Source organism: Haliotis rubra, unplaced genomic scaffold (assembly GCF_003918875.1).
Source record: "Haliotis rubra isolate DU_JTF1 unplaced genomic scaffold, ASM391887v1 Scf815, whole genome shotgun sequence".
NCBI classification, from domain to species: Eukaryota; Metazoa; Mollusca; class Gastropoda; order Lepetellida; family Haliotidae; genus Haliotis; species Haliotis rubra.
In genome coordinates, this window is record NW_025767541.1 from 201,283 (window position 1) to 229,278 (window position 27,996).

Here is a 27,996-nt window from a genome sequence, read left to right on the forward strand (position 1 = left end):
GACAGGAAGTGTAATTTATTTCTGACATAAAGTCATGTAAAAAGCACTACATTAAATACACACGAACATAGAATAACAAGAACAGGATCTTGATGACAATAATGAATGTCATGCACAAAAGGTCAGTCTCACAACCAGATGAGTAACAAATACATGTACACTAGGCAGTATTACACCTACATGACAGTGGTTTGGTGTTATTGGTTCCAGACCCGACAATGCAGTGACTGATATGGGAGCATTGAAACACGCCCTTTGGGTACAAGGATATGCTATCAAGTTGGACCATCTGAGTTTGGACTTACTATATATAGTAGCTGGGAGCCAAAGTTTACCCACACTCCTCAGCATGGGATGGAGGAATTTTGTGTTTAACGCCGCTCTCGGCAATATTCTATATCTATGGCGATGGGATGGATGAGTTGTCACCCGTGAAGTGCATGTGATATTGATAGGCTGTTCATATATTACACTAGACCACATTGGTGTCAAGCTTTAGTGAGTATGTGGGTTTAGTTTTACGTAGCTTTTAGCAATATTCCAGCAAAATCGCGGCAGGGGAACCCGGGTCTTCTGCGTGATGAGCGAACCCTTTTAACTACTAGGCTACCCCACCGCCCCCAGCTGCAGATAATGACTGTATCTTCCACACAGTTTTCCATTGGTAGTCTTTGGAGATGATGCACTCAACATTTGTTGTATCCAGGGAATCCGTGATCAGGGTCGGTCGGTGGATTTGTTCAAACACCTTACGTGTCCACTTGTTTCTGTTCACCTTGTGACTTTGGTACATGACTCCATTTTTGAAAATCCTGAATGCACCTCTACAAGGCTCAGAGGTTCTGGGTTCTGGGTCCACATGCACAAATCGATCTTATCCGAGACATTGTAATACCATTGTGTAACATGGACCTACAATAGTTGTAGAGCTGTGACTGTTTTGTGCATGTGAACCATTGAAAGATATGCACGGAGTCTCATCCCTACTACAAAATCAGATCATTTCTCTGTGGGAACTACGAGGCTCACTTCCACCCCCTACATAAACTATGTATTGACTGAATTCCAAGACAGGTTCCTTCTGTTCATAACTCCCACATTGGCACAATGTGTGAACCCCATTTCTGGTTTCCCCCACCGTGATGTTGCTGGAATATTGCTAAAAGCGGCGTAAAACCAAACTCAGTCAGTCAGTCAGTCTGTTCATAACTTCCTACCACTTCATGAAGAATGTAACGACTGAAATCCATGCGAGTTTACTAATATTTTGTTTTATTCATATGTATTTCACATTTCTTCAGTTCAAGAGATTCAACACATATTGGCTTTGGTGATTTATGAATATATTTGCAGGAAGATGCCAAACGGTTTTGGTGCAGCTCTACTGAAAACCAGAAACAACTCAGACCATGTGTTTGTTGAATTGGCAGAAAGAGATTCCAGCTGCAATATTCATGAAAAATATTGCCACTGAAAGTCACATGATCTGAAACACCTTTAACTGGAACCACAAAATTAATAGTTGAGACCAGATCAGGCCATTGTCTGAGACAAGAACCCACTTTTGGTGGAAAACCACCAATATGGTATCCACACTTAACAAGAAGTGAGCGAGTCTGGTTTAATGGCACTGTAACCTATATTGGAGTAAATTCATGAACACCAGAAATAGGCTTTGCACACTGTACCCATGAAGGGAATCAAACCCAGACCTTTGGCATGATGAGCGAACGCTTCAACCACTAGGCTATCCCACCGCCTCTACTTAACAAGAAATATCTGGCTTAAGAAGTAAACTCATGTTGTCAATGATCAGCAACAGTGAAATTCGTAACAATATCCTTCCAACATACTGGTTGTATTTGTCTAAAACTGCATGTTAATACCATTAATACAAAAAAAACAGCATGTTTCATAAAAATTGCAAAACCAAGATAACATGACAAAATGTCATGCAGTATGATGTAAGTCAAACTGCCTACAGCGCTGTCAACCCTCCATGCCACAAACTGATGCAATGACTGTCGTAAAAACATCTTTGATGGAGAATTTGTGATGGGTAAATGAATGTTAAGTTGTGACAGTCGTTATGCTAAGGCAGCTTTGTGAAGCTGGGCCCCATCCTGAAAGTTGGGACATTGTTTATTGTAATACCATGATGTTTCAATCACTTATAGTTGAACTTGACCTTGAGGAGGTACCTCATCTTGATTTGTGCCGTGTCGTAAACGATAAACTCGTTGTAGTTGAGTGTGTAGCCATGAGGATTCGTGGTCCCTGTGTCAGTACCCTTTCCAATAGGAACAGTTGTACCACATGACCTGTGGAAGAAACAAAACCAGTCAATGTAATTACCTGAGTGAGTGAAAATATTACGTTGGCTGAATTTCAACCTGTGGTACAAAGATATTACATTGCTTGACTGACCTAATTAATTTTAAAATTCACATTCACCAAACATTCAAGAAATGCTACTGGTTATCAGTAAGAAGAAGCTCCATGTGGGAAGTGAACCTATCTTCTGACAGATGAACTAACACCTTCACCATTGGACTACCTTATCTCACTTTGATCACACTCATGGTCTGTTGGACAGAGTGGAGGCTTGAGAAATGGAAAGTCACTGGTTTGATTCCCAGCTACATCAAACCCATCCTCCTTATCTTCTAGGCAACCATTTTGATGATCCCACTCTAACTCCTTGATATATTCCCATGGTTCTCATGCTCAATTACCTCCCTTTGATTTCAATTTGGTAATTTTATAGAATAATCACAAACCTGCCTCAATGTTAGGTTGGCAGTATCAACAACATGGCAGCCAGTCCCAATGATTATTATTGAATTTGTGACAAATTCAACATTGAAAAGCTTACTGACACGTAAAAGAAACCCTCAAACACTTTTTGATAGAAAGGATGTGCAATAAATTTGCAGGTGGCTTTGATGTAGAACTAGTTACCTCCCTTCCCCTTTCCCCTATGTCAACATCTGACTGGTTGATAAAATGGGGGAGTGAGTGAATTTGGCTTTGCTTCACCTTCAGCACTATTCCAGCAATATCACAACAGATATTCCAGAAAAGGACACAACACAATGTGCCCTGTTTTAATGGGGGCTGTGGGAGCAAAATCAAGGCAAAAGGGCTTGAGGCTGTACCCCCATTCCCTATACTACTACACAACACTAACCAGTGTTTTCAACATGACAAGCAACCACCACAGCATCCCTCCACAAGAGGAGGCATGTTTATAGCCAAAATCATCATATCCAGTCCAACACATCACAATGCATACTTATTCTCCTCTCCCTGGGGAGAATACTTACATTGTTTTACTACTCTTGGGGTTCGGCGCTATCTTTCCTGCTCCCTTCACACTGTGTGTCCCTGGTGGTAACTTGGCGGCGTTGTAGTCGGCAGCAAGGAGTTCGTTCACCGAGCCCAGGGATACCTTGTACACAAGGAAATAAGTTAATATTGATCCAAATTCTCAAAGTGACAACAGTGACATTCTTAACTGTCATACTTTAAAGGGGGGAGTCCACATTATGAACTGTCATACCTTAAAGGGGGGAGTCCACTTCTTAACTGTCATACCTTAAAGGGGAGTCCACTTCTTAACTGTCATACCTTAAAGGGGAGTCCACTTCCTTAACTGTCATACCTTAAAAGGGGAGTCCCATTCTTAACTGTCATACCTAAAGGGGAGTCCACATTATGAAGGGGAGTCCACTTTCTTAACTGTCATACCTTAAAGAGGGGGAGTCCACATTCTTAACTGTCATACCTTATGAACTGTTATACCCTCCACATTCTTAACTGTCATACCTTGTCCACATTCTTAACTGTCATACCTTAAAGGGGGAGTCCACATTCTTAACTGTCATACCTTTAAAGGGGAGTCCACATTTTAACTGTCATACCTTAAAGGGGGAGTCCACATTCTTAACTGTCATACCTTAAAGGGGAGTCCATATTCTTAACTGTCATACTTAAGAGGGGAGTCCACTTTCTTAACTGTCATATCATCAAGGGGGGGTCCATGTGTGGTGCCAACCTCACATAGTCCTAGATGTATGACAGCATGTGTGTAACCGAGCTATTGTAATAAGGGAGGTATTTACTACCAAATTGCTAAACAAAATAAAACACAAAAGTGGTGTTAAGGACTAGAATATAAAATAACACTTCTGCCAATTACCAAAAGCCTGGTCTCCCTTTAACAACGACCGACAAGAGCTGTAGATGCTCCTGTCTTGAGGCCCAGGCTTATTGATACGGTATGCCAGCTGCCACACACTCACACACTGATCAATAAAGTAGAACCTGCACAAGTCACAAACTGTCCCCACAAGTCTCACAGTACAAGTGGCTGACTGATGCTATTTGATTACTATTTTCATCGGATTCAAGTATTCTAGAACTATTATTCAAAGACATGTAACGAATTTGTATTATGACGAGACTGAATTTTGTCAGGTGTACATGAAAATTCATTTTCAATGACAAAAAGCAGTGCTAGCTGCATTACTTTTTTCCCTGTGAAATATGCATACAATAATCTAAAGCTAGTTCTTCTCACACTTACCTCACACAACAAAAGCAGCCCAATATTTTTTGCTCTTGACGTGAAGCAGTAGTTTGCGCTCTTGCTGGACATATCAGCAAAATACACACCCTTGCCAAACTAGGGAAGAAAACACAAGTGTCAAACTATATTAAACATGAGTGAATGAGCGAGTCAGATATTACTTCAGATTTCAATATTTGTTTGCATTTGTACAAGTATATATACACATAAACTGTTGTACACACTGTGGGGTGACTGGTATCCATGGCAATGACTCTATAACCTTAACAACAACAGACTGCTTTAAGCATTGACACAAAACACTGTAGTCAATAATACAAATGCGACCTTGTTTAATACAATAATGCATCACATGGATACTATGACATAATATGAGAGACTCACTTTCTGATCCTGTCAGTTGTGTCTTACGACAAGGTAGTATAACATAACTTCAGCTGAATGTGTTTACGACACACATGTGTTGAATGTTAGGATCACACACAGTGAACTGAAGGTCAAGGTGACAGACATCACAGAATGCCATCCACCCACACAATAACATTGCTGTTATACTCAGTAGCCATTTAACCCATCCAATCCCCCTAATATTAAGACTGTCCATACCATGTATCCTGTGACGGGAGCCTCGGGTGGAGCGATGCGTAGACCCTGGCTTAGAATACCGACCCAGTTGGTCAACCGCGATCCATGCCACAACAGCATTCTGGGAAAAGGAAGTCAAGGAACAGTTGAATTAGGGCGTACCAGGTGACACTGATCACTATGTTGAAGTTTGAGCGTTACTCGCACGGATCACAGCGACCAGTGATCAAATTGAATGCATAAATTTCCAGAGATCTGCCTAAGGTTTCAAACAAATAATGTGTACCCTTGACAGCTAAATTTGACTTTTGTATTTTGCCAGAATTTTAATATTGTATAATATAATAAAATTGAACTGAGCATTAAAGATTCTAATTCCTTAATGGTCCTGTCAGCACTGAAATAGACATCACCTCTACAAAGCCAAAGCCAGGGCTACAGATAAGGGGCGTACAGGCGTAATATATGCCTCAAAATCAATTAAGTACGACATAATATAAGATTTCAAGCGTATCGTGTACGCACATAAATACCTTTGTACGCCTAACATTTAATTTCCGTATGATCGTGCAAATGGAAATCTATTTTGATAAATACTTGTCAAGTTTCTTTTATAAAAACTTTATTTTACACATGAGGAAACCCCGACAGTAGGAATCCCTTGCGTTGCCATGCAACGATATGCGTCACTATTATTCGATTGGCTAAAAACTGCACTGTTCCTATTTATATCCAGTTGGACCTGACATTTCGAGCATCACACGGTCGCTCAGTTATTTCTCACGCGTCTTCAAATACAAATACATGGTTGAAAATAGTGATCGATGAATCGGCCAGACAAACCACATCACCAACTTGCTCACACAAAAACATGTCAGTAATCCTTCAAAATTCTCAGTACACCTCCACTTGCAATATGATGTGTAAGTACACTCGCACCCCCAAAAGTTATCTGGAGCCCTGCAAAGTAATATCACAGGGGGGGATAGGGCTGGGACGGGTCCAAATGTTCTACTCGGGTATCCCACCCCCTATTACCCTACCCTGATACCCGTTATGTTAATTCCTGACATCAACTTTGTAAGAAATGGCAATATATTCTTCAGCTCGGGAGGCTAAAATTTCAAGGTTTTCAATATCTTAACCATGTATTATATTCAAAACAAGTGACTGTAATTATGTCTAAATCTTCAAAGACAATACAACCTGTTAATCATGAAAGAATAACATATATTACATTGTTTAATATATTAGTTACATGATCATGACCGGTCCGGGTATTGAGACGAGTACCCGGGTCCAACTCATTAACCACCCGTCCCGGGTTACCCATCCCAACCCTAGAAGGGGACACAATGAATAGACAAATTCCACCCGTATTGGGTATCAAATCTATGCCTTTAATCCTGATGAGTTTAATCAATAGGCCATCATTCCAATTCTCTTTGATCCACAGACTAACCTGTTTCCATGGTCCACGAATTTAGCAGCCTCTCCTTCCTTCTGGCAGGCGAAGACGTCGAGTAGCTCCATCTTGTACATGTTGTGTGTGGAGGCGTGGGTGGTCTGGAGGTACTCATTCAGCAGCTGAAGTAGGCCAACATTTGTGGGAATTTACAAAACTGTGGACTAATATATTCAAGCAAATATCAAAGCAGATCTGACACTTAACTCCGTGTCTCATAAATTTTGTTACAATATTCTGTCAGGACACTGAAGTCAAATGATGCAAATCATCTTTGTAGCTATTTTATCCACCATGACACCGAGGCTGATCACCCAATCCACAGTCTCAAGTGTCCATGGATTACCAGTTTTACCTGACCAGTTTTAAGCCATAATTCTCATGAAACAGGCAGAAAGTTCTGCTTCCAGGTTGACAAAGTCCACCAGAGCTGCCATTTTGATCATCTGAAACTCACCTCTTACCACAAGAACAATGTACAGATGGCAGTTAGACATGGCAGACATGTTTAGTTTTGTATATTTCATTCAAATCACAGTCACCAACCAACAAATTTCAGAATTTTAGTTGCTCTGGAACGTACCTTGAAATCTGCATGACCCTTGCTCAGTGGGTCAAGGCCACATTTGAGTGAATGGTAGTGTCTGTCCACGGGATTCTCCGACATGTCGCCTTGCTTCAACATCTTGATTGCGATCTCTATATCACTCAGGGCCTGAAGAACAATCATGTCCATGGTCACACAAAAGCAATCAAGACAAAGATAATTATTAAGAGGATCACGCGGACCACTTCTAACATGAAGTGCGTAGCGTGAGATCAGCCAGTGACTCACCTCCAACAGCAGAATCTTGTCCTTCACTTCCTGCTTGGTCCTGATGATTGGCGGTGTCTTCATCCTGTATGAGAAATCAGCATCATCATCATCATCATCATCATCATCATCATCATTTCATCATCACCATCATATCACCATCATCTTCACCACCATCATCATCATCACCATCATCTTCATCATCATCATCATCATCATCATCATCATCATCTTCACCACCATCATCTCATCATCATTATCATCACCATCACATTATCATCATCTTCATCATTATCATCACCATCATCTTCATCATCATCTTCACCACCACCATCATCACCATCATCTTCATTATCATCACCATCATCATCATCTTCACCATCATCATCATCACCATTATCATCACCATCATCATCATCACCATCATCTTCATCATTATCACCACCATCATCATTATCATCACCATCATCTTCATCATTATCATCACCATCATCTTCACCTCCACCATCATCTTCATCACCATCATCTTCATTATCATCACCATCATCATCATTATCATCATCATCACGATCATCTTCATCATCATCACCATCATCTTCATTATCATCACCATCATCTTCATCATCATTATCATCACCACCACCACCACCATCATCATCATCATCATCATCATCACCACCATCATCATAATCACCACCACCTTAGAAAAGTTGAGAGTTAATTGAAGACTGCATATCTGAGAAAGGTGACCACAAGGTGTCAAACGCTTCATAGTTGGGCTCTCCCTATATTCAACATGTCAGAAAGCCTCAAGGAACACAGGACCCTTCACTGCTATCTGTGGAGTACATTCCACAAACATGTCCAGAAGGCTGCAGTGTTTTAACCATACACAGTTGGATTCCCATTGATATTTCCTTGTGGGCAGGCGTCATGGTTTAGCCAAATTACCTAACAACGGATAAGCATATTGTATTTCCACCTGCCAGCACTAACGAAGAAGTACTTCTCTGTAAGTATTCCCTTCTGCAGCCATTTGAAAACTGTCAACCACTAAGAATTGATTATTTTCTAAGGCAGAACCACATTGACAGAATCCATGTGGCAGATTGTAAAAATAATCATCAAAATACAGGGGAAGATAACTCAGGATATCTCTGCTGTTATTTACCCAAAGTTGTGAGGAATGCGAGTGTAGAAGTCGTTACACGCATCTGTCAACTTCCGGCTCGTGTCGCCCTTGTTGATCAACTCTTCAATGACTTTCAAGGCTGCATAACCAAACTTGATCTGGTTCTCCGTCAGTTTGCCTACAAAATTAGAACCCTCACGCATATGAATAGGAAAACTACATAAAACAGCGGTATTTAGCTTGGGGCAAATAGCATCAGGACATATGGGTATTTTTAAAAATTTGGAACAATGAATATTATATTTCTTAAGCAAAGTTTGTAAAATCTTAAGGACAAGCAGTAAGTATTCTAGAAAATTAATCTAAATGAGATGAAAAGGTTGATGACCATTTTTTATGGTCTCTGTATGCGTCTGTGGGCCTAAGCATGTCCGATGGTAATCGTACAAACTAACATAGGTTTCACTGACATAACAAGCTGCAGGTATATTGCTGAGTGCAGCGTTAAATAACAACCAAACCAACGCTGTGGGTAAACATAGACCACTCTAACAATAACACTGACCCAACCACTCCTAGTATCCACTGCACAAGACAGGGCAACAACAAGTACCATATCTTAATGCATTATGGCACGACTCTGCCAGACGTTGTACCAGACCTTCTGTTCTGCTGGCAGATGTTTTATCCACTGGACAATGGAGTTCTTACTGCCATCATACCTTAGTGGACATCACACTATTCATACAATGATTGGTTGTTTGTTTGTTTAACGCCGCACTCAGCAATATTCCAACTATATGGCAGCGGTCGGTATATAATCAAGTCTTAACCAGACAATCCAGTGGTCAACAGCATGAGCATCGATCTATGCAATTGGGATACGATGATGTGTCAACCAAGTCAGCGAGCCTCACCACCCCATCCCGTTAGTTGCCATTTACGACAAGCATGGGTTGTTGAAGACCAATTCTACCCTGATCTTCACGGGTGATTCCTACAATGATACACTTGGGGATACCATGGCTCTACATACTGCAACATGGGGAAGTGACCACCGTATTCAGTGTGACACGCTTTAAACTATAGACAAATAGTGTGGTGTATTTTGTTGAACAGTCACTCAAATCAGATGGTACAGGGAAAGAAACCTTTCAAAGTTTCCCACTAGGCCACAGGACAATAATTAGTGGTCCTGTCTGTACTTCACTGGTCCAAAACAACATTCGAAGATTTACTCAACTATCAATACAAATTTCACTGGCCCCCATGACCACTGCAAACTTTTTTTAGTGGTCCTGATGAATTTTTACTAGCCAGGGACCACAAGACCAGCGTATATTTTGCCCACTGTGGTATATTTTTCCCAAACCAAAAATATACCACCGTCCTCTTAGAGTACTCAACTATCTTTTCAAATTTGAAATAAAGTAAAGAAGACATTCCTACCTAAAGGAGCCTTCTTGGCATCGTACTTCATCTCAACGACGGCATCCTCCATGGACTTGATGTCACAGATCAGGTTGACCAGATCCTGCCAACACAAAGTGAGTATCAGCTAATGTCTAGTGTGGTAAAACAGCATAAGTGATTGTTATGGGTACAAGGTACTCCAAGGAGACACAATATGATTTTGAATACTATACATGAATTTTGATTGCAATCACATTCTCATTTCATTTAATAAAAAATACCTTAAATAGACAAACATAACATTTCTTAGCTCTCTTTGAAGTGAGTGATGAGGAGTGATGATTGTTGAGACACTGAGTGAGAGTGAATGTTTGACAGTTGGTTGGTCTATAAATATGTGAGTCTGGACCAGACAATCCAGTGATCAACAGGATTGTTGTTTAACACTACAGCCATATGACAGTGGTCTATAAATAATTGAGTCTGGACCAGACAATCCAGTGATCAACATGATTGTTGTTTAACACTCCAGTCAGCAATCTTAAAGTCACATCATGGCTGCATGCAAGTAACTGGACCCTTCAATCCACTGACTGACGGCAGGATGACATGGCATTGTCCCCGACACTTTACAGGATCATCCAGTATTTGTATGATATTCAGGATGACAAGAGTTGATGTCATAGATCATAAACAGATCTTAAAGCCTGTAACAGTGAAACAAGCTGCACGATACCTGACGATCACTGTGTCTTATAAATAGCTGCAGAAGAGGCACAAGCCAAACCTGAAGACCAGAATATTGTTTCCTTTTTGCTAAAGTATATTCCATGATGTTAACTGATTGAAAATGTCACAGTGACAAATGTCTTGTACATTACCAAGGTTTTCAGTTGACATGTATATAGTTAGCAGATCAAAGTCTTACCTGCAGCTTGGTGTCGAGGGTGGAGTCTGGCACTTTCACACTGTCTTCCTTCTTAATGCCAGGTGCATCCACTGTGTCCTCCGCTGCCTGTTCATATGCAAAATATAAGTGGATCATATTTTGGAATCTTTATTTTTTCTATTGGTGGCCAGAAAAAGCAATTAGTTCTCACCTTTCCCCTATAGAAAAGGAAAAGCAGTCAGTTGTCATCTGTGCCCCACCAAACAGACAGTGTCCAGTTCTCACCTGTCCCCCACCAACCATAGACAGTGTCCAGTTCTCACCTGTTCACCCACCAACCACAGACAGTGTCCAGTTCTCACCTGTCCCCCCAACCATAGACAGTGTCCAGTTCTCACCTGTCCCCCACCATAGACAGTGTCCAGTTCTCACCTGTCCCCCCAACCATAGACAGTGTCCAGTTCTCACCTGTCTGGCCATCAACCCATAGACAGTGTCCAGTTCTCACCCTGTCCCCCAACCATAGACAGTGTCCAGTTCTCACCTGTCCCCAACCATAGACAGTGTCCAGTTCTCACCTGTCCCCCAACCAGGCAGTGTCAGTTCTCACCTGTCTGGCTATCAACCATATATAGACAGTGTCAGTTGCCTCACCTGTCCCCCCAACTATAGACAGTGTCCAGTTCTCACCTGTCTCCCAACCATAGACAGTGTCCAGTTCTCACCTGTCTGGCCATCAACCATAGTAGACAGTGTCCAGTTCTCACCTGTCCCCCAACCATAGACAGTGTCCAGTTCTCACCTGTCCCCCAACCATAGACAGTGTCCAGTTCTCACCCTGTCTGGCCATCAACCATAGACAGTGTCCAGTTCTCACCTGTCCCCCAACCATAGACAGTGTCCAGTTCTCACCTGTCCCCCAACCATAGACAGTGTCCAGTTCTCACCTGTCTGGCCATCAACCCATAGACAGTGTCAGTTCTCACCTGTTCCCCCCACCATAGACAGTGTCCAGTTCTCACCTGTCCCCCCCAACCATGGACAGTGTCCAGTTCTCACCTGTCTGGCCATCAACCATAGACAGTGTCCAGTTCTCACCTGTCCCCCTCCCAACCACAGACAGTGTCCAGTTCTCACCTGTCCCCCCAACCATAGACAGTGTCCAGTTCTCACCCACAGTGTCCAGTTCTCACCTGCCCCAACCATAGACAGTGTCCAGTTCTCACCTGTCCCCCCAACCATAGACAGTGTCCAGTTCTCACCTGTCCCCCCCCAACCATAGACAGTGTCCAGTTCTCACCTGTCTGGCCATCAACCATAGACAGTGTCCAGTTCTCACCTGTCTGGCCCCCAACCATAGACAGTGTCCAGTTCTCACCTGCCTCCCAACCATAGACAGTGTCCAGTTCTCACCTGTCCCCCTCCCACCATAGACAGTGTCCAGCTCTCACCTGTCCCCCACCATAAGAGTGTCCAGTTCTCACCTGTCCCCCCCACCATAGACAGTGTCCAGTTCTCACCTGTCCCCCCCCAACATAGACAGTGTCCAGTTCTCACCTATCCCCCAACCACAGTGTCCAGTTCTCACCTGCTCCCCCAACCATGGAGAAAGTGTCCAGTTCTCACCTTGTCCCCAACATAGTGTCAGTTCTCTCACCTGCCCCCCAACATAGATACACAGTGTCCAGCTCTCACCTGTCTTCCCCCCACCATAGACAGTGTCAGTTCTCACCTCCTCCTCCCCCACATAGCCAGACAGTGTCCAGTTCTCACCTATTCCCCCACCATAGACAGTGTCCAGCTCTCACCTGTCTTCTCCCCCACCATAGACAGTGTCCAGTTCTCACCTTTCCGTTACCACTTGAGTAGTCCATGGTCAGCATGTCATACTTGCCAGCCATCTTTACAAAACTGTCACGTGATGCCCAATCATTTTTGGTCTTGTCTGTAAATCTGAAACAGTTTGCGGCTATCAAAACTCAAACAATCCACTGAGTCTTGGCTTCCCACTCTAAACTTGCTTATATACAGGTGGCATTGACACACCTGGGACACACCTGGAACACAGGTGACACATCTGTCACTCAAATTGATATAATGTGCGTGATTGAGTGAGTGAGTGAGTGTTTGAGTGAGAGAGCGATCCTGCCTTTAAAACATCTTTTAGCTTTTGGCCTTTACATACTAAACTGGGGAATTGACCCTGGGCCTTTGATATGATGAGAGAAGACGTAACCACTAGAATACCCCTCCGCCCCAGGATATTATTGAGATGATATGAACAAAACATAATATGTAAATATACAAGGACATCAGACCCATATTTTCAGACCATGGCGTAAGACAACTTAGCCAGCCACGTCCTCAGACAATTCGGCCAGCCATGTCCTCAGACAACTTGGCCAGCCATGTCCTCAGACAAAATTGGCCAGCCATGTCCTCAGACAACTTGGCCAGCCATGTCCTCAGACAACTTGGCCAGTCATGTCCTCAGACAACTTGGCCAGCCATGTCCTCAGACAACTTGGCCAGTCATGTCCTCAGACAACTTGGCCAGTCATGTCCTCAGACAACTTGGCCAGCCAGTGTCCTCAGACAACTTGGCCAGCCATGTCCTCAGACAACTTGGCCAGCCATTTCCTCAGACAACTTGGCCAGCCATGTCCTCAGACAACTTGCCCAGCCATTTCCTCAGACAACTTGGCCAGCCATGTCCTCAGACAACTTGGCCAGCCATGTCCTCAGACAACTTGCCCTCAGACAACTTGAGCCTTGTCCTCGGTTGTCACAACTTGGCCAGCCATGTATCAGACAAAATTGGCCAGCCATGTACTCAGACAACTTGGCCAACCATGTCCTCAGACAACTTGGCCAGCCATGTCCTCAGACAACTTGGCCAGCCATGTCCTCAGACAACTTGGCAAGTTGTGTCCTCAGACAACTTGCCCAGCCATGTCCTCAGACAACTTGGCCGGTTGTGTCCTCAAGCCGCAGTTAGATGTCTACTTACTTCTTACAGAAGATGTTCTTGGCCTTGTCGAGATCGCCTCCACAGGGGACAAGGTTGTTCTGACCCTTGTAGCCAACGCGCCCCCAACGCTGCCACACATGGAAGGCCTTCTTGCCGTCGTCCTCCAGAATCTGGATCAGGTAGTACTTGTTGTTGTTGTTACCCACATTAGTCTGAAACAAACATACAAGCTTATTGGACCATGCCTGTCTGGACCTTGTCAGTCTGAAACAAACATACAAGCTTATTGGACCATGCCTGTCTGGACCTTGTCAGTCTGAAACAAACATACAAGCTTATTGGACCATGCCTGTCTGGACCTTGTCAATCTGGACCCTGTCACTCTGGACCCTGTCACTCTGGACCATGTTAGTCTTGTCCTTCTTACTCAGACCCGTCGTGATATTGCTGGAATATTGCTAAAAGTGGCGTAAAACCAACCTCACTCACTCACTCTGGACCTTGTCAGTCTGATCCTTGTCAGTCTGAACCTTGTTAGTGTGGACCTTGTTACTCTGAACCTTGTCAGTCTGAACCTTGTCAGTCTGGACCTTGTTAGTGTGGACCTAAAAGCATAAAACCAACCTCACTCACTCACTCTTGATCCTTGACAGTCTGGACCTTGTCACTCTGATCCTTGTCAGTCTGGACCCTGTTACTCTGGACCATGTTAGTCTTGTCCTTATAAATCTGGACCTTGTCAGCCTGGACCTTATTAGCCTTGTCCTTGTTTATCTGGTCCTTGTCAGTCTGGTCCCTAGTAACCTGGACCTTGTCAGTCTGGTCCCTAGTAACCTGGACCTTGTCAGTCTGACCAGAGCTCCAGATAAGATTTAGCTCATGTGGGTACTGTACCCACTGTATTTTTTGGGAGTGGGTATTATGAATGTTGAGTGGGTATTTCATTTTCCGTTAGCCACTGCTTTCAAAGTAATGTCTGAACCTCAGTCATTTTGGTCCCTAAGTATTATGTCATTTGAGTTAGTTTACTAAGCAGGTATGTTCTGAGTTATGTCATACCTAATCAAAACCAACTTAAATATAATGGAAATGATTTCATAAAAAATCACTCATCCTTTACTGACTGTACAACACTTGTCCTAAACTAACGAGTGCGACCTTGTCAGTCGATGTCTTTTCATTCATGGCGATTTCTATGAATATCTGGTCCTTGTCAGTCTTGTTTTAAACTAACCTGGTGTATCTAACAATTCTGGACCTTATTGCGCAACAAATTGTTCAATCTGGTAATTGGAAGTCTTTCTATAGTAACCTGGACCTTGCCGTCTGGTCCCAGCTTATCTCTGCCTCTGAGTCTGACCCTTGTTAGTCTGGTCCTTGTTAGTCAAGCTCGCACATGTCATCGTATCCCAATTGCGTAGATCGATGCTCATGTTGTTGATCACTGGATTGACTGGTCCTGACTCGACTATTATATTGCTGAGTGTAGTGTTAAACATGTTACACACAGCACTCGGCAATATTCCAACGATATGACCGAAACCTGTGAATAATCAACTCTGGACTGTACAAACTGGTGATTGATATTGTGAGCAACGACCCAAACCATCAGGTACAATGACACAACCAACCACCCAAACCATCAGGTACAATGACACAACCAACCACCCACACCATCAGGTACAATGACACAACCAACCACCCAAACCATCAGGTACAATGACACAACCAACCACCCAAACCATCAGGTACAATGACACAACCAACCACCCACACCATCAGGTACAATGACACAACCAACCACCCAAACCATCAGGTACAATGACACAACCAACCACCCAAACCATCAGGTACAATCACACAGCCAACCACCCAAATTCACCAACCAATCCTTTTGCTCACATCTTCACCTGCTGAGAATCTATCCAAACCTGAATTGCCCTGGGTAGCATTAAGTGTATTCTCACCTGGTTAAGCATGCAGTCCCAGACATCCTTTGCATCAAAATAGACGTGCGTTTTATTTACCAGGCTGCATTCTGGGTCGACGGGAGCTTTCCCCTTCACAACCACTGTCCTCACTGAAACACAGACAGTTGTCAGACATTCCAAACTGCATCACTTGTCAAAAGATTGTTTGAACGATTTGAGAATTTCCAAATGCGAAAATTCTTCTCACCTGTGGATTTTTTAGGCTCTTCCTCTCCATCTTCCTCCTCCTTCACTCTCCCCGACTTGCCACGCCCGCTTTTACTTGCCTTGCCCCCACTCTTGGCAGCTGATTTTCCTGTGGACTTGGCAGCTGATTTTCCTGTGGACTTGGCAGCAGGGGCATCTCCTGCACTGGACACTGACGGCATCTCTTCATCCTCATCAGCGTCATCAACAGCATCTACTTCATCTACATCATTCTCTGGGGCAATGGAATCTGCACGATAAACATCATATTCCCCATGAATCTTATCACAGAACAATGTGGATGTCCCTGCATGTTATTTCACACACTTTATACATCCAGTTACATTTGAGTGATCCTTTTATACGATTGTTGCAAACTGTAAGCATATATTCAGAAAAGATAATGCTTACAAGTGAAGGCTAGGCCACACAGGGTCAGAAATAAATTAACAAGATCCAAGCCATATTTCAGGGGTCAATATCAATGATTCCTCATGGCATCACAATGTTTTCATCATGGCATCAAAGTAATTTTTCCATGACATCACCGCAATTCTTCTATGGCATCACAAGGATTCTTCCATGGCATCATAAGGATTCTTCCATGGCATCCCAAAGATTCCTCATGGCATCCCAAGGATTCTTCCATGGAATCACAAGGATTCTTCCGTGGCATCCCAAAGATTACTCATGGCATCACAAGGATTCTTCCATAACATCCCAAAGATCCTTTTGGCATCCCAAAGATTACTCATGGCATCACAAGGATTCTTCCATGGAATCCCAAGGATTCTTCCATGGCATCAGAAGGATTCTTCCATGGAATCACAAGGATTCTTCCGTGGCTTCACAAGGATTCCTTATGGCATCAGAAGGATTCTTCCATGGAATCACAAAGGATTCTTCCATGGCATCCCAAAGATCCTTTTGGCATCCCAAAGATTGCTCATGGCATCCCAAGGTTTCTTCTGTGGCATCCTTAAAGGATTCTTCCATGGCATCACAAGGATTCTTCCATGGCACAAGGATTCTTCCATGGCATCACAAGGATTCTTCCATGGAATCACAAGGATTCTTCCATGGCATCCCAAAGATCCTTTTGGCATCCCAAAGATTACTCATGGCATCCCAAGGATTCTTCCATGGCATCACAAGGATTCTTCTTTGGCATCACAAGGATTCTTCAATGGCACAAGGATTCTTCCATGGCATCACAAGGATTCTTCCATGGCATCACAAGGATTCTTCCATGGCATCACAAGGATTCTTCTATGGCATCCCAAAGATTACTCATGGCATCACAAGGATTCTTCCATGGCATTACAAGAATTCTTCATGGCTTAGATCTTAACAATGCACTTTAAGCAGCATAAGTATACTTGTACTTTCACATAGAAAATGTATGTACATATTCGTAAATACATTGCAAGAGACTACATGGCATTTGATTGGCTAGCCAAGCAATAAATAGAGAATTTATAATGTGTACACATGTTGTATAAATGCAATAATTGAGTCCATTATCAAATTAATGATTTCCTGTCACTAAAACTTACTATCTGCAATAACTTCAGACAGTTGCCAACTTCTGAAACAATAATCATCTGACAAAGGCCCCGGCAGGAGATCCAGGTAGACTAATTAATTAAGACTGACTGAGTGAGTTTGGTTTTTACGCCGCTTTAAGCAATATTCCAGCAACATCACGGCGGGGGACACCAGAAATGGGCTTCACACATTGTACCCATGTGGGGATTCGAACCCGGGTCTTCGGCGTGACGAGCCAACACTTTAACCACTAGGCTACCCCTCCGCCCAATTAATTACGAACACACCAAATAGCTCACCTGCTTTCTCCCTGGCCACTTTGCGAGCAACATTTGTCGTAGTGTTGATTTGTTCCATGGTCTTCAGGTCGATGCTGTAAGAGCGATGCATTGCCTCGATGTCGACCGTTTCGTCGGTGCCATCTCGCTGTGCCTGCTCCAACAAGAGACTGGTGTCTGCCGGGTATGGGTTCCACTTCCCGTGCTCATTCTCCCACTGCCACACATAAAAATCTGGAAGCAGAAAATACCCGGTATGTAATGCTTAGGGGTTTCTGAAATACTGACAACTCATAAAAGTTCCAGGAGGTTCTCCTCTTTAGTAGGGGCAATACAATAAAGGTTATGATAGGATACCAGTCCAAGTAAGTAAACTTAGGCACAGTATTATTCTATTACGCTGGTATACTGAGTCTAACAAGTTTACTTAGGCTATGTCCACATGTTGTCATGTGCCAGTGACATTCATTGTGTAGCAATATTCCAAGAATAAAATACTGTATATGTTGACAGTCAGTAACTGGCAGTGGTGTGCTATATTTGGATTTGTGCTATATTTAGACAGATTTCTGGAATGTACTACAAGGTATAAGCTCAAAGGCCTTTCTAGTCTGTCATACAGACCCTGAAGCAAACATATCCAAGAAATCCCACGCAAGTCTAGAAAATGTGGCAAGTCTAGATTTCCATGAAAATGAAGAAAGTTTCTTGGCTCCATTTCATTATATTCTATTTTCTTTACTCTGAACTTTTTCTTCTGTAAAATATGTTCATTTCAGAGACTAGTTGTTACTCTAAGGCCTTTCCACTATACTCTGACCCAGGGAGAATCTTCTAGAGTCTTTATCTTAGATTATAGGGGAGCTTACTCTTGCCTCTCATCTCACATTACATCTCACCGACTGACTGACTGAGTTAAGTTTTACGCCGCTTTTAGCAATATTCCAGCAATATCACGGCGGGGGACACCAGAAATGGGCTTAATACATTGTGCCCATGTGGGGATTCGAACCCGGGTCTTCGGCGTGACGAGCCAACGTTTTAACCACTAGGCTACCCCACCGCCCCACATTACATCTCAAGCTACAAGAAGACCATTAATTTTATTGAGATCATTCTTACCCTGGATACTAGCCTTGGCCTATTTTGGAAACCATTGTTGCTGTCAGGTGAATATTATCATCTCGTCTTTATTGCTATAAGCATTGTTTCTGTATAACAGTGCTTTTGAATTTGTGAGGTGAGGTGAAATTGGGTTTAACGTCGTGCTTGAGAATATTTCGCTCATATGACGACGTGCATGAGTGTGTATGTGTATTTGCGCCTGCTTGTACTAGCCCAGACTGAAGCTGGTTTTATAGTGCTAGCCCACTGAGATACCATGCCGCAGTGAAGCATGAATACCCCACTCAGACACATTATACTGACTCCGAGCCGACCAGTCCTTGTTGTACCCATTAATGCCGAGGGCCAGGCAGGGACCAAAAAGTACCATATTTTAACGTCTTTTAATATGGTATGACGCGGTCGGGGATCGAACCCACGACCTTCCGCTCCCTGGGCAGACACTCTAACCACTACACCAAGGAGGCGTTTTTTGAATTTGTACTGCCACTCTATCGTTGTTGCTGTAATACATTTGTAGTGATTTGTATTAATTTGTAAAGTTGGTTTATTCAAAAGTCAATTGTAAATTACATCATAATGCTTTGTTGATTTCAGGCCGAGTTCTTTTACAGACTGACCAGGGTTCTGAATGAAATGAACTAACGCTGAAAGTCCGCTAGTCCGCTAGCCCAAGGCTAGTAAATCTCCCGGAGGACTACCAAAACATCTAACAGTACTAGTCCGCCGGGCTACCAGGCAGTAGTCGCATCAAAATGATATATAACTTTAGGAACCTAACTAACATATGATTCATTAATTAAATCTATCACTTTTCACAATGTCTGAAAACACTTATTACATTTCAAATGACCATATATTATCGACAAACTTAAAATTAAAAGCTATTTTTCGCAATGTTATTGGAAAAAACAATTCTCAGACACATGCTTCGGCAACGGGTCCACATCAAAGTTGTCAAAGAGCAAAGTAACGATGTTTCGAGATGATAATTAAACAAATTGAATAAATTGAAGAATATATTCAATAACGGTACTCATAAAAGTTGTCAAACCTACATTATAACTTACTATTCCCATCTTTATTGTGCGATCGTGTAATGTAATTCAAGTGACATCTCGGCTTTCGTCGCCTCGAACTTCGTGCTCGGACACGATGTTTAATGCTAAAATATATGCATGAAGCATTTTTGTCACAGGTCATAACCTAGCACGATACGTCCACTAAGGTCCAGAATATACGTATAGGTAGTGATCTTGTGCGTAACACGTTCAGAATAGCATGAATTTACCCAAAACTTTCGTCTAAATCTAAAAGTTTTCGTTTACGAGGGCGGTATCCATTGCTGTAATATGATTGGCTGCCTTAGGTCACGTGTGTGATTTTGACCAATCACGATACTCAGTAGCAGACTGTGACAGAAAAGCGTCATTAGAAACCAATCTTTAACCAATCAAATCGCTTCTTACAACTGTGAAAATACTCTTGGCAAGGGTATAGTGATATAGTTGATGTTCAGAGCTTTCGAACGATACCCGCCATCAAACGAATCGCCTCACATGTTTTTTATACGAAGCTTCGAAAATGGAGGTATTTCCCACTGTTGTATCACGTTAACGAGCGGAAAGCCAATGTTATCGGGAAATAGACGACCATACATATTATTTGAGAAATATCTTGATAATAATTTTCCGATTGCGTAAACATGAAAAATAGAAAAGAAAAACGTAAGGGGATAATTATGACATGTTACAAATGGAAAAAATCGCTGCATTGTTTGCTTCCTTCATGGTTTATCTGGACATTATAAATGTATAAGCTTGCATTTTCATTAAATATTAACTTATTTACGTTGTAGTTGTGTTATTTGAATAATATGATCATATCCATCTGTCATGACTGAATTAAACTATGCCAAAACATATTGTGTGTTTGTTTGTTATGATACCACACCTCTGCCAATACTGCTTGACTAAGTCAAATTAATTATTTGGTTTATTAAAGATTGAAATTTGAGGACTACCAAAATTGTGTGAGGACTAGTAGTTTGGTGAGAGTCACTAGTCCTCATGGCTAGTAGACTTTTCAAAGAGATTTCTAACCCTGTTCTCTTGGCTATAAATATAAAAGTAGAAAGTCAGCAGAATGCAAACAACGAATTAACGGCAATTTCCAGGTTGTTGACCAGCAAAGTTGGAGAGGAGGAGAATCATGTTTTGTGTTGTGGAAATAAATAGCTATTCCATTCCAAAGTCACAACTAAACCTTAATGATCATAAAACGGGTGTCTAACACTATAATGACAGTCAAGAATCTATGATTGGAAAGTAAAAGTGAAAGTGAAAGAAGCATGCAAGATCTGGGAAGTGAGAGACACAGGCAACAGACTGAACAAATAAACATTATACAAACTGTGTCCAATAAATAACATTGCTGTGCAATTGTTTGATGTCATTATAATTTACTGAACTCCTTTGTGATAAGAGTTCCTTACGTACACACACGGGCTTGTAACGCTAAAAACTGCCATCAAGGCATATACTATCACTGACGGGGTCTTAGTACTATACAGTGATAGTATATGCCTTGATGGCAGTTTTTAGCGTTACAAGCCCCTGTGCGTACACACACACACACACACACACACCTATTTTTTTAACTATAAACGATAGATTAAACTATAGTGTTCGCTCATCACAAAAATAGGCGTTGGTTACGTAAGGAACTCTTTCCATAAGCTCTTTTAGTACCTTTGCCCAAGCGGGAAAACAGTAAAGCGCATAGTAATGATGTAAGCCCACCGATGATTACATTAAATTAATAGCAGTTAAATGACAGTCATCATTGTAAACTTTCAGAAGCACAATCAGTTATCTCTTCCATGTAAATGCATATGTTTCATTGTTTACAGTGATGCTGGTGCAGTTAATCCACGTGTCAATCTTGCAGGATGACAACAGCGTGCGCTAATTGGATAATTCGGACACCCTATTTGTATCACAAAACAAAGAGCTTGCTTCCTGGTACAACTCTCACAAGCATTGACAACCCTTCAAGTCCACACTGACTAAGTTGTCATGGTGATATTGTTACAAAATAATGGAAACTTTTCGGCACCGGCGCTTCCTGGCACACACTACCTGGTTTAGATCGCCGCCCCATGCTTGATCAGCGTGTCTTAACTGTACTAAGCCTCAACTTGCACTGTGATATTTATACCGACATTTGTGACAAGTTCCCACATGTGTTTGGGTTATCTCAAAAGTAGGATCCTCGTGCGAGCTTTCAAAATCGTACTGCTCCCAGATTTAAAACTGTTCGTCCGTTTCTGTTGCTCTTGTAACATAAATACACGTATTTTGGCCAAAGTTTACACCAAATAATACATTCGAAACACAATAACTTCCTTTGACGTGTATTTAAATAGATATAACTGTTATAAATTTACAGTCTCACTTTTATACGAAATTGTGCAATTTCCCGCCATGTGAAATGAAAACAACGTGACGTCAAAGGTCACGTGGTGTGAGCGTAGCTCAGTCTACAACTTCGTGGAGGGGTGTGTGACTTGAGCAGTGAGTACACTGTTTACAATTTGCATTATAATTGCTAATTAGCTTACGGGTCTGCTTTAATTGGCTTAGACGCTTAGGTGTTTCAAATCAATCAGTCCCGTGTCAATTCAGCTGGTTTTGAAAGTAACTCATAAGTGTTCTATTCACGGAAAACATGATATACTGTTTACATTTGCACGAATCGCACAGAAAACAATTTGACCTGCGTATAACGAACTTGTCTAAATAATTGAAGATTACAGCACTAGCTTGTCAGCGCGGATGAGAGAATGTTCGTGTCACCAATATATGTTGCTTGCTGTTACGTTTCGGGTGAGTGCGTGCTGTGTGGATTTGCTGTTTGTTTGTCGAGTTGAGTGAATGTTGAGTGTGTTACGTGTCGAGCTTGGCGATAGTGATTGGGGTCGTGATCGGCGCTGGCAGAGCCTAAGATGGTGACCTCAAACTCCTCACATTCTTAAAATTCCAGAATTTTTTTGTCGAGACAGTCAAAGGGAAAGTCGTGAATAACTCTGACATTGTATCGAAAGCAGTGATTTGTAAACTCAACGTTCATGAAAATATTGATTTAGATAAATAGGACATGAACTCAAACAATGCAGTTCAATATGTTGTTTGATTTTGCAACACATTGTCACCTGTATGGAGGAGTTATGTTTCATACATTGTTTTTTTCTGTTGAATAATAAAATCAATGAATAATGATATTTATTACCCCCAAACAGAATATTGCAATGTGGTGCAATTTTCAAGTTAGTTGCAAATCATATTTATTTGCATGAAAGATACCTAGCTCAGGAAAGTTAGCTTTCTTATCTGACATGTTCAACAGGTGAATCAATTTCGGTTGAATCAGGATTTTAAAAATGTTCCGCTGTTTGATTGAAAAGATGGTTTCTAAAACAGTGAACATTGCTTTTTTATGTTTGTAGCATGATAATTATGTCAATATTTCTCTTTAGAAAATAATCATCAATTCGCCCTTGTGGCATTTTTAGGATTTTTTCTTTTATTTTGCTTGTTGCATCTTGACGTCTGTTAAATCCACCCCCCAACCCCCACCCCAATCTATGTTAACAAGACAACAGTCAGCTGCTATTGTGACAAGCAATAACGAGACAGTGTTTGGGTTGCAGAAGTGTCTCTTGGTATAAGTAGAAGAGACACGATTTGCTAATATTTTTTATTGTATTGTGCAGTCAGGCAAGGCCAGGTCTATTTGTAGCTATATTTATTTTGAATAAGTTATTTGATATAAAGGCTGCCTTTTTTTATGTGCACCATCTAAATTTTGGTCGGTTGCAATTGGTTGGTTAGCAATAAACGATTTTTAATAAATATGAAAATCGAGATACTTTCATACCTATATCAGAAACAAAAACATCTGTAACTTTGATTCTGCTTTATTTATTTATGTCACAAAGTTAGACACCTCGGTCATTACAAGGTTGTGATTCTTTAATATGTAATATTTTATTAATAATTGAAATGTAAGAACGAAGAATGTTAAATAATACTTAGCTTTCTTGTAAATTTTCACATGTCCTCTACCTGTAGCCTTCATCCCAGCACTGACACAGGAAGGAAGCAATTATATGAGCGGTAGGTAGGGCCCGAGTTTCAGCTTGGGGAAATAAAAAAAATATAAAATTATCGGGTAGACGGCCAATTTACAGTCGGTTGAGTGATGAGAGACATTGAAATAAAATAAACTGTCCTTACCATCAGTAAAAAATTCAGCTTCAAATTTCAATATGATGTATGTTATACATACGTTGCTGTTGGGAATGTAAGTACATTGTATGTATCTTGCATTTATATTGTACTTGGGCCTGTGGCCTTTATACTGAATAAATTCTTCTATATTTCTTTTACCAAAGTTTCATTTGAACATGATTTAATAAAACTTTTATTGTAATATATTTGTGAAAGTAGGAGTTTACCCTATTAGCTCACCAGGACATGAGTTTTATCAGTGCGTATGCCATAGCAATGCAGTACTAACAGCTGAATATTTACTCACATACTATAACTCACAATGGGTATCATATTTTTCATTGGGTATTCAGTATTTTTGTTACACAAATTGTCTTTATTTTTTACATCAGTAAGGATACTTTTGTTTAAATAATTCTGCTTGAAATGTTAAATAACCTCACAATGGCAATAAACATATGTCAAATTCACTGTGAGACACTGCACATTTGTAGGCATTGTTCCCTACATCAGAGTTCATATGTACTGGTATGTGAAGCTTGCACTTGGTCAATAAATAAAGATCTTTAAGGATATACATGTACATGCATGTAAAATGAAAGTAAGCAAGGGCCAATTATGAAGTGTTGTTAAACTTTATTAAATGTTTTTGAAAAAGGTATTTTGGAATTGAAATATACAGATATGTTTCTGAAGTACAGTGATGAACGATTCACAATTTTTAAATATGGTTCAAAGCAAGAGAATTTTTTCAGGAAAAATAGAAATAAAAATATAACACTTTCTGGAGAACACAAAGGCCATCTGTTACTGAGTATGTTTAATCTCCCGACAGGTGACAATGGAGACATATGCTCTTTGCACTTCAACTACCGAGAGAAAATGTCATATCATCACATAATTTATGGACATATTGTGTAAGAAGTAACTCACAACAGAGACAGTGTTCGTTCGTGATTGAATGACCTGTCATTGTTGAGCTGCATCATCATCAATCAACAGCTGTTTATTACATTACAACATCAGAGAGGTATATTGGCACTGATGGCTCTGATAGGCTACCCTGTCCATTCAGCCCTGATCATCCACTAGGTTTAAAAGCTTGTTTATCAAGCCTCACATCTGTGTTCCAGCTTGTGCTAGGAGCCGGGCTCTGCTGTTACAATGCATATCCTTCTAATCAAAGGCGTCTGCATATTTTGGCGTACAAATAATGTAACTTACACCAGGGGATAGGTAGCAGGTAGTTATAGAGGGTAGAGATTTGTGGTGATGATAGGCGAGAATTAAAGGTGTTGGCAATGGGGTATACTTATAGCATGCAAAGCAGGCTTTCATCCAATATGTAGGCCATTGGAAGATTATTGTACGAAATGTCTTCAATAATTTATTTTGGAAATTTGATAGGATATTGATGCTTCTTTGAAGCCCTGCTAAACCTGATATTACAGAGATGTCCATATAAATACCCGAAGGGTGTTTTTGGTCTGAAGCAAATCCTTTTTATCGGAGAACTATTTCTCAGTGTAGAAGTTGGGGTTGAGGTAATTGTCAACTTTACTATCTGTTTTTCGTATTATTTTAGACCAGACTGTTAGGCTGTGTGTTGATTTTCTAGAAGAACACATCCTGAAAGAATGTCACACGAGAGGAGGTCAGTTTTACGGGAAGAAAAGCAAATCTTATGGTTTGATTTTTATTATACCAGTTTGTGAATGCTAACCTGAAGCCGTTTAGTTTTGCACAATCAAACAGACTGGCTATGTAGAAATGAGTATGTGAGTATTCTTTAATGGATCTGTAAGCACTATCACAGTAGGGAGTGCATCGGAAATTTGCTGTAAATATTGTACCAGTATTCACGAATAGCATCAGACCCTCAGATAAATCCGGCAGATTTGCCAACAGTCCGATGGAAGTCTACAACCTGCCGGCCCCAGTATCCGACTGTGTAGTTCTGTTCACAATGACTGTGCCTGAAGTTGTTATATGTGACATGTCACACAGGTTTGCTGTTTATGAAGTTTACATTTGTTAATAATTTCAGTGCCAATTATATGAAACGTTTAATCTGAAATGTGTGTTTAATTTTTATACTATGGGTCCTGTGAATTTTCAGTGGGTCAGACAGACATCTGAAACTTACAGGACCCAATGTCCTGTTACTTTTAAACACCATTTCTGAACACTGTTGTACCCATGAGGGGGAGTGAACTCGGGTCTTCAGAATGACAAGCAAATGCTTTAACCACAAGGCAACCCCTCTGTGTGCAAGAGGTATTATAAATAATGTAATGTTCAAATTGAATGGCAAGTTTGCTGTTAAATTTAACTTTGAATTTATGATTCACTTGTACTCATCACAATGTGGCTGAAGGAATGCTGATGTTATATCAAATTCTCCCTCTCCTTCGAGGTACAGAGCCTCAGGCTGGACTCACTCACCCTCTAGGTAGAGAGCCTCATTCTGAACTCGCTCACCTTCAAGGTAGAGAGCCTCATTCTGAACTCACTCACCTTCGAGGTACAGAGTCTAAAGCTGAACTCACTCACCTTCGAGGTACAGAGTCTAAAGCTGAACTCAATCTCCTTCGAGGTACAGAGCCTAAAGCTGAACTCACTCTCCATCGAGGTAGAGAGCCTCATTCTGAACTCACTCACCTTCGAGGTATAGAGTCTAAAGCTGAACTCACTCACCTTCGAGGCACAGGGTCTAAAGCTGAACTCACTCACCTTCGAGGCACAGAGTCTAAAGCTGAACTCAATCTCCTTCGAGGTACAGAGCCTAAAGCTGAACTCACTCTCCATCGAGGTAGAGAGCCTCATTCTGAACTCACTCACCTTCGAGGTATAGAGTCTAAAGCTGAACTCACTCACCTTCGAGGTACAGAGTCTAAAGCTGAACTCACTCACCTTCGAGGCACAGAGTCTAAAGCTGAACTCACTCACCTTCGAGGTACAGAGTCTAAAGCTGAACTCAATCTCCTTCGAGGTAGAGAGCCTAAAGCTGAACTCACTCTCCATCGACGTAGAGAGCCTCATTCTGAACTCACTCACCTTCGAGGCACAGAGTCTAAAGCTGAACTCACTCACCTTCGAGGTACAGAGTCTAAAGCTGAACTCAATCTCCTTCGAGGTACAGAGCCTAAAGCTGAACTCACTCTCCATCGAGGTAGAGAGCCTCATTCTGAACTCACTCACCTTCGAGGTATAGAGTCTAAAGCTGAACTCACTCACCTTCGAGGCACAGAGTCTAAAGCTGAACTCACTCACCTTTGAGGCACAGAGTCTAAAGCTGAACTCAATCTCCTTCGAGGTACAGAGCCTAAAGCTGAACTCACTCTCCATCGAGGTAGAGAGCCTCATTCTGAACTCACTCACCTTCGAGGTATAGAGTCTAAAGCTGAACTCACTCACCTTCGAGGTACAGAGTCTAAAGCTGAACTCACTCACCTTCGAGGCACAGAGTCTAAAGCTGAACTCACTCACCTTCGAGGTACAGAGTCTAAAGCTGAACTCAATCTCCTTCGAGGTACAGAGCCTAAAGCTGAACTCACTCTCCATCGAGGTAGAGAGCCTCATTCTGAACTCACTCACCTTCGAGGCACAGAGTCTAAAGCTGAACTCACTCACCTTCGAGGTACAGAGTCTAAAGCTGAACTCATCTCCTTGACTCTCCTTCGAGGTACAGAGCCTAAAGCTGAACTCACTCTCCAT

The 27,996-nt window shown here is 41.6% G+C and overlaps 2 protein-coding genes across 2 annotated transcripts in view; one reads left to right on the plus strand and one right to left on the minus strand.

The window, feature by feature from the left end:
* On the minus strand, positions 1 to 27,996 carry LOC124261905 (poly [ADP-ribose] polymerase 2-like). Its single transcript, XM_046696269.1, has 17 exons — positions 27,913 to 27,996; positions 18,986 to 19,004; positions 17,885 to 18,097; positions 16,039 to 16,287; positions 15,828 to 15,940; positions 13,900 to 14,072; positions 12,737 to 12,842; positions 10,929 to 11,015; positions 10,037 to 10,121; positions 8,627 to 8,765; positions 7,477 to 7,540; positions 7,225 to 7,356; positions 6,639 to 6,763; positions 5,198 to 5,297; positions 4,589 to 4,687; positions 3,327 to 3,451; positions 1 to 2,321 (listed from the first exon to the last, which is right to left on the minus strand). Exons 1-17 carry the CDS (start codon positions 27,994 to 27,996, stop codon positions 2,168 to 2,170), a joined length of 2,067 nt encoding a protein of 688 aa, XP_046552225.1. The 3' UTR covers positions 1 to 2,167.
* Positions 22,487 to 27,996, plus strand: part of LOC124261911 (guanylate cyclase D-like) — a 50,074-nt gene continuing 44,564 nt past the window's right edge. Inside the window, exon 1 of the mRNA XM_046696275.1 lies at positions 22,487 to 22,563. The gene's annotated coding sequence lies outside the window, so the exon portion shown is untranslated. The remainder of the gene's footprint in view (positions 22,564 to 27,996) is intronic.